Source organism: Sesamum indicum, unplaced genomic scaffold (assembly GCF_000512975.1).
Source record: "Sesamum indicum cultivar Zhongzhi No. 13 unplaced genomic scaffold, S_indicum_v1.0 scaffold00120, whole genome shotgun sequence".
Classification (NCBI taxonomy): domain Eukaryota; kingdom Viridiplantae; phylum Streptophyta; class Magnoliopsida; order Lamiales; family Pedaliaceae; genus Sesamum; species Sesamum indicum.
This window is the reverse complement of record NW_011628049.1, coordinates 355,902-368,544: the sequence shown is the minus strand read 5'-3', so window position 1 is coordinate 368,544 and position 12,643 is coordinate 355,902. Positions and strand designations below refer to the sequence as shown.

General features: G+C 36.1%; 3 protein-coding genes and 1 non-coding gene across 8 annotated transcripts; 2 read left to right on the top strand and 2 right to left on the bottom strand.

The window, feature by feature from the left end:
- Positions 1-577: 577 nt before the first annotated feature.
- Positions 578-650, bottom strand: TRNAE-CUC. The gene has a single exon. It is a non-coding gene; the product is annotated as a tRNA-Glu (tRNA).
- Positions 651-693: 43 nt separating this feature from the next.
- On the top strand, positions 694-3,711 carry LOC105179049 (protein CHAPERONE-LIKE PROTEIN OF POR1, chloroplastic). Of its 5 annotated transcripts, none has more exons than XM_011102640.2 (5): positions 694-776; positions 1,938-2,142; positions 2,223-2,323; positions 2,781-3,225; positions 3,421-3,711. In XM_011102640.2, exons 2-5 carry the CDS (start codon positions 2,006-2,008, stop codon positions 3,569-3,571), a joined length of 834 nt encoding a protein of 277 aa, XP_011100942.1. In that variant the 5' UTR covers positions 694-776; positions 1,938-2,005; the 3' UTR covers positions 3,572-3,711. The 5 variants fall into 5 exon arrangements, with proteins under 5 accessions (XP_011100942.1, XP_020546873.1, XP_011100944.1 ...); XM_011102642.2 differs by having other exon boundaries at positions 763-782; XM_011102643.2 differs by having other exon boundaries at positions 773-888.
- Positions 3,712-5,109: 1,398 nt separating this feature from the next.
- LOC105179048 (fructose-bisphosphate aldolase 1, chloroplastic-like) lies at positions 5,110-7,565 on the top strand. Its single transcript, XM_011102638.2, has 6 exons — positions 5,110-5,366; positions 5,917-6,186; positions 6,292-6,401; positions 6,625-6,715; positions 6,805-7,074; positions 7,160-7,565. Exons 1-6 carry the CDS (start codon positions 5,193-5,195, stop codon positions 7,436-7,438), a joined length of 1,194 nt encoding a protein of 397 aa, XP_011100940.1. The 5' UTR covers positions 5,110-5,192; the 3' UTR covers positions 7,439-7,565.
- Positions 7,566-7,707: 142 nt separating this feature from the next.
- LOC105179047 (B-box zinc finger protein 19) lies at positions 7,708-10,011 on the bottom strand. Its single transcript, XM_011102637.2, has 4 exons — positions 9,483-10,011; positions 8,774-8,870; positions 8,527-8,642; positions 7,708-8,445 (listed from the first exon to the last, which is right to left on the bottom strand). Exons 1-4 carry the CDS (start codon positions 9,573-9,575, stop codon positions 8,194-8,196), a joined length of 558 nt encoding a protein of 185 aa, XP_011100939.1. The 5' UTR covers positions 9,576-10,011; the 3' UTR covers positions 7,708-8,193.
- Between the last annotated feature and the right edge of the window lie 2,632 nt (positions 10,012-12,643).

Below are 12,643 nucleotides of genomic sequence, written 5' to 3'. Positions count from 1 at the left end.
TTCACTCTAAATAAATAAAAACAAGTATATATATAATATTAAACATGCAGCAGAGCACGAAAATTCTTTGTATTCCTGGATATGTAACATATTCATTCTTCTTATTCCAATTAAGTACATCACCAACATTCTTTTTTTATTAAGTATAAAAGGATTCAATTCCATCATGGATCATTACTTACAGGCGTCAGTGCACACTAGCCAAGAAATGACATAACCTTAATACAAGGAATTGTCTTTCTGTAAGGTATGAATAATGTTGCAAAACATCTCATTCATATACTCTTCACTCCACCAACAATTTAAAGATAGGACTAAAAAATATAATTTTGCCCTCAAACTCTAATAATAAAAGAATCGGACTAATGTGAAACAAATGTCATTTTTGGATCTTACAATTATATGGTAAGGAGAAAGCAAAGAATTATGAATAGCGCAACCAAAGATGGAGATGAAGGTACCAAACTTTCTTTATGTTTGCTACTCCATTTCCTTAAAAAAAAATTCTTATTGGACCCAGGCCCAACCTAGCATGGGCCTACAACCCATTAATTATTGACAACTTCAAAAATAACACTTCCGTTGCCGGGACTCGAACCCGGGTCTCTCGGGTGAGAGCCGAGTATCCTAACCATCTAGACTACAACGGATTTGTAAATGCATATCAGAATATAAAATATTGACCTATATTTCGAAACACGAGAGAAAAACCCTTCTTCCCACTCCATTGTAGCTCTAATCGACTCCTATCCACTGTGAATTCTTCTCTGCTTCAGGTACTTGTATGTTTCTTCTTGATATGCTTTCTTTTCCTTTCAAGTGTTTTACCCCCCAAGACTTCCATCGCGTTGCATTTCTGGTGTGATTACTAAATTTAAGCAGCTGAAGGTAGTTGAGGAAATTGAACCTAAATTTCATCTCTATGCAGCATTGGAAATTTTTGCAAGTTCTGGAGCTATGGGCTTACGCTAAATGCCAGTAGTGATTTAAAAACTTGAGCTGAATTGTTGAATATTTTCAGGATAGCTTATTCTTTGCAATTAGTGTGGGTGACAGTACTGCATTCTGCGTAACTGTTGGTTGTGTGCGAACTTATATTTTGAGTTAAGTGAATGACTGAATGGGTACAATTAGATGTTTTTTTTTCCCCAAGTGTATGCTTATTGTGATCAAGAAAGAAGACACAAGAGAACTGTGCTTGGACTTGTGGAGTAAAGTTGTATTTCTTTTTTTCCTTTTAGCTTTATGCTTCCCGATCTCCTGGAAGCAAAATGTACAAAGTTGGAGAATGGAAAGTGTGCCGTCGTACTTTTAGCTTGTCCAAACGAATGGAATTGTGAATCATGTTTTTGTTTTCTTTCTTTTCTGTTTCTTGTTATTGGAGTTAGAGTGAGGGGATTTGCATTCTTTTTCTTGGTCAATTAACCTTTACATACATTGTATTTTGGTGGCGATGTGTTAAGCAGTGCATGTGTGTGGACAGGATAAAGGGGATTTTGAAAGTGAAGAATATTAATGTCTAGATAGCAGGGGTACTTAATATTCTACATTTTTAATGACCCAGTAGTTAGTATTGAGTGAGAATATAGTTTAAGGGGTTTAGGTAAAGCTCTTTGACCTCTTCCTTAATGAAGTTGGTTTCGCCGCTAATTAGATGATCTGTCGACATGCTTCTGATGCATATTGCTGTGGCATTTCTTTTTTCCCACTTTTTTTTTTTTTTTAAATCTTCTTTTCTCAGTTTTTCATGTATCTTTTTGCTATTGGTTGTTTTTTCTTTATGTGGTTCAACAAGCAGATGTTTTTGTAGATCAACATATTCAAGGAAAGGCCATTCATGATATGCAGTATACTTGTATTTTTCTCAATGGCTTTGGTTGTATCCTAAGTGCCTAATTTAGGCTCTCCTTTTCTTATTTTCTTTTTGGTGTATGCAGACTTTCACTTGTCACATAAATTAGTTCCAGGGTGACAGAGATTAGCCACAGTTTTTACTTTCTTAGTAATGATGTCGTCTGGATTAACATACTGCCCCTTGAGATATAGCCTTGGCTCGCCCACAAGAGGGCCAGGATCACATAAGAAACACGTCGCTTTCTTTCCTGATTTCAGGACCTCTAAGGATTTGCTCTATCTGCCAAGGTAAATTTTTCTTAATTCATGTTTAAGTGTTGGCATGCACAATTTTGTTTCCACCGTTTCTCACTACGACAATCGTGTAGAAATGGTTTGGCTGCATCAACTTGGAGATATAAAAGGCGGACTCCTTCCCTTAAGTGTGCAATGGATGCAACCTTCGGAGATGCTACTAATGACTCAACTGGTAAATTTTGTAGATTTATTTGTTTATTGTTGGCCCATTCTCATGTACTTTGTCTGATCTGAGATGTGAGTTCTGATCTTTGTTTGGTGTGGTGCTTGAGAGGGTTCTTCTTTGTGTGGCAATGGCAGTTGTACGTTGTTGTGAGTTATGATCATTGAGGTTCAGGCAGTAGAAGATGGATTAATTATAATTAATATCTTGGTGGAGAATCAGGCATATTTTACCCCAATATTAAAAGATGTCTTTTTTAGTCATTTAGGTTGGTAAATGTTTCTATGATGGATAATGGCGTCCAGATTGATGACACTTGACATGCTCATGTTCATAGTTTCATGAAATGGCCTTTGTTGTGACTTCTTGTTCTGCACTTGACTCATTTATTTGCCCATAGTCTCAAATAGACATTGTCAGTCTGTTACTTCTGAATTTTCATCTCTCTTTATTCTTCTTGGTACAGCTATCTTTCCTAGAATTAATGTTAACGACCCTTACAAGCGACTAGGAATCAGTCGGGAAGCTTCTGAAGATGAAATTCAAGCTGCTAGGAACTTCCTAATACAAACCTATGGAGGGCACAAGCCTAGCGTGGATGCAATTGAATCAGCTCATGATAAAATTATAATGCAAAAGTTCTACGAAAGGAAAAACCCTAAGATCAACATCAAGAAAAAGGTTAGAGAAGTAACCCAGTCGCGCTATGTGCAGGCTGTCGCAAGCAGGTTTAGAACCCCATCCACAAGTGTCATCATAAAAACTTCAATCGCTTTCATAGCTCTCGGACTGCTCACTGTTCTCTTTCCAACGGAAGAAGGCCCGACTCTTCAAGTTGCTATTTCCTTGATTATTACTGTGTATTTTATTTATGATCGGCTGAAGAGCAAATTACGAGCTTTTCTTTACGGGTAAGTTCTTTAATTCTCCAGTGAGAGAATCCCTTCTTTCACGAATGGTTCTACCTCATGTTTATAACTAATGAATCAGTATTAGCAAGAGATACCAATTCAAGATCGAGAAGTGTTTTTTTGTTCTAAAATAACTGTTTAGTCTCTGTTGCACTTTGAAAACTTTTTGCTAAACTTGTTGCTATATTTATTCAGGGCTGGAAGTTTTATTCTTTCATGGCTTCTAGGAACATTTCTGATGGTGTCTGTGATGCCACCAATACTCAAGGGGCCAAGAAGCTTGGAAGTGACAACTTCATTGATAAGCTACATTATCCTCTGGGTTTCTTCTACTTATCTTCGATAATCTGTTTCTATACATGTCCCAGTTTTGTTAGATTAACAGTAGCTTCTTCTAGTGGTAATGGAAAAGTTTCCAGTGTTTTATATGCCTCCAGTTGCTATTTTTACTGTTACGGGATAGCAATACAGATTAATAGACACCGACTTCTGTGTCATTCTTTGAAAATTTCAAGATATCAATTGAGAATTTTCTAGTAACAGATTGCAAGCTAAATGGTAATTGGCATAAAAGGTTTATGAGTTGGTTGGAGATGGCCAACATACATTGTGAATTTATTGTTGCGCTTACGAATTTACCGTCATCGAAGAGATTATTTTGACTGTGAGGGTGTTCTGTGGCAAGTACAACTAGAGTCGCCAACTTGCTGTGATAGAATCATCTCTACAGCATCCCCTCTTTTCTCCTGGAAAATCCTTATATACTCCAGTCAGGAAACACCAAATGGTGTGGAGCATGCGACATCAACAGAATATTGGTTCCATTGCTGATGTAGCTTGTAATCAAGATTTGATATTTTCACGCTAAAGCTTGTAAGAGTTTTGCTCGTATTTCTCCTTCAAGCATATGGTAATGGTGGGATACATATATGTTAACTTCAATCTACTATGTATCTGTTGACCTGCAAAGTGTTTTGGTTCTTCACACTGCATTTCAGAAACTATGACCAAAGTGGTTGCAGCAACATTTGATATATTGGTAGATAGTTCTGAGCTGGTGGCTCTCTTTGTCTGAAAATCGCCTCTTCCACAGACTGCAAAAGGAAAAAACAAGGAAGAAAAGGATGGTTGTGGGAGAAGAGTTCATTGCTTTGTTTTCCTGCATCCCATCAGACCTCAACTGGTTTTCACCTGTTTTTAGTGGTGAAGACATTGCTTTGAAATGTTATGGGCCATTTTCAATTACAATCCTGTCCACACACACACACACAGAGAGAGACATATATGTATTTCTGTGTATATGTGTCTATCAGCCATAGATTTTTAACACCATGGACCATATGACAATGCTTCAAACATAACGGGGCCCACTTGGAGGGCCATGGCCGAAGATGTTCTCCAGCTCTTCTGCTAGAAGAATAGCACAAGACACAAGAGCACTTGTCAAGTTGCAGTGAATGTTTAGGCAGACCTGTAATGGATGCATTGCTAAGCAAATGATCAACTTCTAAGCAGAGCCTCAAATTTGCTGGGGTCTCTGCTTCATTACATCATTTTATACTTACATATCCAATTTGTTAGGAAAAAGGTTCAAGATTTTCATATTTTTTCCGACGTTGCTTTGCTTTGAAAAGAGTCTCCTACTTGTAGCCAAAGAATATTAAAAAGAAAAGATGTTTTGGGCAAGGAAGACTTATTAACCACGAACTTACTAAACATTAGGCAACTCCAAACTCTGGGCTAATTTGTTCCTTTTTTCTTTCTTGTGTTTGTGTGGCATTTTGCCAAGTCAGCAAGTTATCATCCCACGTGTGTAATGCTGATTGGTTAGTGTTTTATGGCCTCAAACCATATATCTCTCTGGAACTATATAAGCTGCACTACTGTTGTATCAACAATGGTAAATTGTGGGAGGGTGCAAGGGCTTAAGATATACATTGTTATCATATCATAAAACACGAACACGAATGGCTTCAGCATCCCTCCTCAAGTCATCACCAGTCTTTGACAAGTCTGAGTTTGTCAAAGGGCAGCCCCTCCTCCGCCAGCCTGCTGTGGCTGCAGTGCCATGCCGCCCTGTCTCCTCCTCTGCCCTCACTGTCCGTGCCTCCTCCTATGCCGATGAACTTGTCAAGACTGCGGTATGTTCGCACATGATTTTGCAGTGTCACACCGTAAAACACTTGTGATAAACTTCTACCTCGTAGAATGACATTTCTTACTGAAATATAATGTTACGACAGTATCTTATTCTTCTTGGACCTAGGAGTGTGAGACTGGTTCTAGATTGACATTCATTGTTAAGTTGTTCTCGTACGATTCTCTGGATAACTTTTCTTGGATGTACCATAACTTCATGATAAGGAACATGAGATGTATCTAACAGAAATGACACCCTCAAAGGAGCACTAGGCACTATTCAAACTGAGTCTGAAATATCACTTGTGACATATTACCTCTTCCCATAGTAACACTTATTTTTGCCTTTTTTTTAATCTCGATATCTCTTTCTCCGCAATGATATTACTTATTTGCACCAATGTGAATTCTTTCTATTAAATTTATGTTAAACATCTTACAGTAGCCAAAACCTACGAACTTACTATTATTACAGATGATGTGAAACTTGTCTCCAAAGAGAAAATGTTTTAAGTTCTTCACTCACAGAAACTGTGATTTTGCTGATTCCAGAAAACAATTGCATCTCCTGGCCGGGGAATCTTGGCCATGGATGAATCGAATGCCACCTGCGGGAAGCGTCTAGACTCCATTGGGCTGGAAAACACCGAGGCCAACCGCCAAGCTTACCGGACCCTTCTCGTTACAGCTCCAGGGCTCGGCCAATACATCTCAGGTGCTATCCTGTTTGAGGAAACACTCTACCAGTCCACCACCGATGGAAAGAAGATAGTCGATGTACTTGTTGATCAGGGCATTGTCCCTGGAATTAAAGTCGACAAAGTATGTTTCATCATTAAACATAGGAGATTTTTCGTGCATGATGATTTAAGGTCATGCATATACAGAAATAAACTAACCATTAGTGCTATTTTCTACGTGTGATAGGGTCTTGTTCCCTTGGCCGGCTCCAACAATGAGTCCTGGTGCCAAGGGCTTGATGGATTGGACTCTCGCTCTGCTGCTTACTACCAACAGGGTGCCCGCTTTGCCAAATGGTACATATTTATACTAGTAAAACCTAGAGTAGGTTGCATTCATCATAGGAATCAATAAGTGGATGAGTAGATTTAAAGTGTCATATGAATAGTTCAGGCATCGGAGCGAGTAATGAGTCACAATGAAAATTGACAAAACTAGTCGTGCAATCAGTTTTGATGGACACAAACAATTGCAGAAGTATGTAATGAAGTTCACAGTTTCACTGCAATATTTTTGCAGGCGCACAGTTGTGAGCATTCCCAATGGTCCATCTTCTCTTGCAGTGAAAGAAGCAGCATGGGGTCTTGCTCGATATGCTGCTATATCTCAGGTATGATGAACTCCGGACTTTCTTGAGCTCCTACAATTTTTGTTAGCCTGTTTCCATGTCTGCATAATAGTGTCATTTGAATATGTCAGGACAATGGATTGGTTCCCATTGTTGAGCCTGAGATCCTACTTGATGGTGACCATGGGATAGAGAGGACATTTGAAGTGGCACAAAAGGTCTGGGCTGAGGTTTTCTTCTACCTTGCTGAGAACAATGTCATGTTTGAAGGTATTCTCCTGAAGCCTAGCATGGTTACTCCTGGAGCCGAGAGCAAAGACAAGGCCACACCAGAAGAGGTTGCTGACTATACCCTAAAGCTCCTCAAAAGAAGAATCCCTCCTGCCGTCCCTGGGATCATGGTAAGGATCTACATGAAACATCAAAGTTTTCAAGATTGTAAAAATTTGTACAACCTTAATTGCTTCTCTGAATTCCCATGAACAGTTTTTGTCGGGTGGACAATCTGAAGTTGAGGCCACTCTTAACTTGAATGCAATGAACCAAGCACCAAACCCGTGGCATGTTTCTTTCTCGTATGCACGAGCCCTCCAGAACACATGCCTCAAGACTTGGGGAGGAAGGCCAGAGAATGTAAAGGCAGCTCAGGAAGTTCTGCTTATTAGAGCAAAGGCTAACTCTCTCGCGCAGCTTGGCAAATACAGTGCCGAGGGTGAGTCTGAGGAAGCCAAGAAAGGAATGTTTGTCAAGGGATACAGTTACTAAGTTGTCTGAACCAACAAAAATCATCAGATGTTTGATTGTAGCTTATGATGCAACCAAGATAAACTGAATTCTGCTCCTAGCACTTGTAGAATATTTTGTTTATATCTACCTTTTCTTTTACCATAAATTTTGTGCAACTCTGACACTCCAGCTTCCTTGGAAGTTGCAGCTTATGGATAATCTTTCAACAGTAGAGATGTAGCATAACTGCTACATTTCTACTGCTTCTCAGAACATCTCTAAAGGATCATCAAAAATTTCAAGAAATATTGGATTAACATGGGCTTAGTGATAGCCGTGATGTTGGCATAGAAGCTTGTATAAATTACAAGAGAGTTAAGACATGGTCAGAGTTTCTTACAAGGCAATCACCATTCCTTATATAGATTAAAACAAACACCAAGTACGACTTTATTTTTCGCGACTATACAACAATGTCTCCATTTCTTCAAGAAATAACTCCACCCCTTTCCAGACCTTCTACGGGCATTACATCCACTTTCAAACTATCGGAACTTGTCGACAGGAGAAAACTTAGGACTCTCTGCTCAACTGATCACTAAAAAGATGAAATCTCAATGCATTCTAGTACTCAGCCAGGACTTGAATAAGTATCACACCATCATAACAAATGGCACAATTCTTTCAAGATTCATTGTTTATATCGGAGTTGACGAAAGAAAAATGGCTGGAAACTAAAGCCCTCCACAAACATATCTTGATAGCCGAATTGAAGATTGTATTTTGCAAGAGAGTTAGCCTGGCTGCTTGTTTGAAGCTTGACCGTGGAGCTGATGTGGCTTTATGTTCAAATCAATCATCCCAGAGTCCATCTTCACAGGTACATCAGCATCTGTATCTGATTTGGCAACAGGAGAGACGGTGTGATTCAGCTGATCATCTTCAATCATTGGTTTTCTCGACTGACTATTTTCCCTCTTGTTTTCAGCTGTATCCAGGGGTTTCATGGCAGGATCTCCTGTCAGGCCTGGTTTATCTCCTGGAAACTGTAGACCCAGGCAATACCAAATCTTATTAAAGACATGAAGGGTGAAGACAAACATAATAAAAAGTCTCTAGAAACAAACCTTAACTCTCTGTCTTAGCAAGAGATATCTCCGATGAGTTCTTTTTCCTCCAACATGTACCATCATGTCACATTGCAGACAGAGAGAACTACCATCCACTTCACAGTAGAAGAATGCTGAACATTTGAATAATTTTACGTTAAGCTATTAATAAGAACATCCTGATCGAAATGGTGTATATATATAACAATATGAAAAAAAGGTAGCTAATAAAGCAAAAATAGTAGACGAATGAATGCGTGCATACCGGGTGAATTTTCACATATATCACATCGAGGCACATCAACAGGTTCGTCAAGCCCAACTCTTACATGTCTACTAGCTAACTTGTTACACATGTGAACCTGCATCCCAGATTTGAACGTTATATATTACAAGCATTTACGGAAATATCAAGACAAGGCAACCTGACTTATTCAAGAAAATGTTTGAATACTTGAGAGGCTGAAGACAATTCATCTTTAAGTACAAAAACAAAAGGGCCGCTCAAAACATTCAGTTGAGATAACTATCAAGTAATGAGCATCACTCCTCTCCAAGGCTTTACATCATCGTTCACTTATTGAGTGAACCAAAATGTCCAAACCATAAAGAGAAATTATAAGATCTTCTTATTTTCTGCTATAGGCAACAGAAAATTTAGATCTTTTAGACTAAATAACATTCATTTACTGCCACAATGCTCCATCTAACAAGAAAGTTCAAATTTTTAAACCAAGAGAGACCTTTTACAATCTTTTTCTCTCAAAAAATTCATAAACAGTATAATCTTTAAACAATAATACCAATTCATTAAACAAGACATTATTTATTAACATCCCAGAAGATGAAAAGAAAAGATTATCAAAATAAACAGATGGAGCAACACGTATCTGTAGAACACACACACACACATATATATATATATATGCATACATATGCATCAAACGCAGAGAGATGACTAAACTCAAAAGAACCTTATCATCGCAGGCACGGCAAAGAGCGGCCTCATCAGCGGCGCAGAAAAGAACAGCAGCAGCACTCTCACAAACGTCACAAAGCGTCCGCATACTTCATTTCTCCAATCACACAACTCTGCATATATAATACTATCATCCAACAACACTTCTACTAATGACTTATTAGTCCAAGAAATCAGCAACTACTCTCTCTCTCTCTCACACACATACAAACAGAATCACACACACAGTAGTTGATTTGATGAGAAGAAGAAGAATAGTGATGGAGAAGGATAAGTTAGTGGGACAATGTGGATAGTTACAAAATAGTTTAGTAGTGGTTCTTGAAGGAAATAAGAGGCTATTGTGACCAACTCCTTGAGGTAGTTTGAAAGCCACAAGTTTAAAGCAGGTGGTGGGGTTGAAACTTGAAAACTTTGATTCTTACCCACTAGTTGAATATCTCAGCCCTGGCCCAGATCACTACCCACCTTTCCCTGTTCATCCCTCATCAGGGTTTTTCCTTCTTTCTCAAATTTACATATTGCCCTTCAACTCTCACCATCTCTATAACTCCACCTTGGAATTAATGTTCTTCCTGCCTTTCTTTTTTAAGCACAATGGGGTGGGAGTTTGGGGACAATATATGTGGAGGACCAGAGATGCCAACTCAAATTCATTGTTTGATGGGACATTGTTAATATACATTTAAACAATTTAATGACTTAGAAAAATCTTGGAAAAATTATAAAAAAAAATAAAAATCTAGTAATTCTTTCTTTCTTTCTTTCTTTTTTGTCTTTTCCTTTCTTTAAAAAAAAAAAGTAGAAGAAGGATAAAAGTGGAAGTTTGACTAATGTAGCATTCAAGCAATTCGAATGCTTTATTACATACTAACGTTGTATTTTATACATTATTTAATAATATACAATTTATATTATTTTTTAAATATCATTTTAATGTATAATACAAATTTCAGACAACTGTGAAGGTGATTCTTGTTCTTGGGCCTCCAAGAACATTATTATTAATACACAACATACCATTTTTCTCAAAAGGGCCCAACTTACGAAGCCCACATTTGCAATTGGCCCAAAAGAAAAGATATAAAACTGGCCCAAGGTTATTTAAGAGAATTCTCATTTGTAATTAATTGCTATATTTAAATAATTAATTCCCATGTGGGAATAGTATATTTGAGTTTATTTTTATTCTTTTTACAAATAAAAATTATGTAATAATTCATGCAAAGTCAACAAACAATGATAAATTGGTACATTGGACATATGTTTGGTACATGCATGCATGTTGGATGATGCTTGTTAATCGTAAGCATGCATGTTGCATGTTGGATGATGCTCGTTAATCTTATGGAAAACAAAACCCAATGCGCGTCGATGCATTTGTCATGTATTTGTGTGTATATATAGCATGATTGGGTTTGGAGGGGTGATCAAATCCAATGTTGAAAGGTCATGCATATGCATATGACATGTATGTATGTGTATGATTTCAAGGTCAAAATGGGTCCTATCTATCTGCAACTACCCTTTTTGCACCTTTCTTTCTGTCTCACTTTGAGTAACCATACATGCATGCAACATGCCCTTCAACTCATCATCATTATCACTTTTTCTTGTTTCTTTGGTTATTAATATGTTTCTAAAAATTAAGTATTTTTCTTAGTATAACTTAACTAAGCTAAATGAACATATTTGAAAATGCTTCAGCTTATATTTTTTTAATCAACCTCTAATTTATCCATTATTATGATAATATGTAATTTCACAAATAATCTGGTAATACACTAAGAGCGTGACCGGTACGTAAGAATGCAGTAGAAATAAAATTATCATTCTTAAGTCCATTTTTACATCTTGACTAATATGCTCTAAGTTTAGGAATATCTATTCTGATGGGAATTCTTATTCTCTTATGTAAGGGACTGGTCATTCCATCCCCTGACCATGGTATTAGCTATTCCTAACATCCAGAAAATGAAACTTTTTTTCTTGTATTAGTTTAATATTTAGGTTTAAATGTTATTAAGTTTGAGTATTTTTTGAATCTAGTATTGAGAAATAATTATGTATGCATGGTAAGAAAAAAGTGATATTATTTTGGCATTTAATTATTTTATTAATTTAAAAAATTTCTTTAGCTGAGTACTGAATAAATACTGGTAGATGCATTGATTAAATATATTACTCCATTTGATTCTTCGAAGTAATTATTTTATATTTTGGCAAAAAAATATTATTTATATGTTTAATGAGTCAATAAATTATTTATTACATAAATAAATAATTTTTATATATAAATATATTATAAATTGCTTATAACCTTCTGTAAATAATTTTAAAAACACTATTAATTATTATATAATTAAATTCAACATACCCAATAAAATATAAATAAATATTTTTTTTAAAAAAAAAAGAAAAGAACAAATTTGTAATAAAAATGATTTTATTTTATTACTAATCTTTATTTTCTAATTATCAATTATGTTAATGGAATCAACTAAGGAATATGATAATTCTATTATCTTCTATTGTGTATATCAATCACATAAATGTTATTCAAATTCGACTTCTTTCCATTCTTAAATTCATGTCATTTTCACTTAATAGCTACCATTCCAATCATCCCCTAAATCTTTTACCAAATACATTAACTTTTCTTCTACTTATAACTATTATTCTAAACACTTTTGATTTTTAGAATTTAATCACTTATCCACTTTTTTTTTTTTTTTAAATATGAAGCCTTTTTTTGGAAAAATATAAATTTTTGCAAACAACCCGTTATTTTCTTGGAGCCTCATATAATTATTTATTGGTAAGTGTGTGGTGATTAAACATTAGGATTTAGGAATGTTAATGACAATTAGCATTGAGTTCAACATAACTTTGACAACTCAACTTGACTAAGAATACTTCATTCTTACAAATTAAATGACAATTTTACCATTATATAGACAATTTCTATTACAAAATCTTTTTGTTTTATAGTAACTAATCAAAATTAATTACTACTTTAAAAAAATGTCAATGTTGTTGCATCAACTAGAAACCAAGAATTTCAGTGTTTATAAGCTACAAAACTTTCTTTCTTTTATTTTAAAATGAAACCGCGAGAGTCTTGTAAACCCAATTCCTCATAATATGCTCACATAG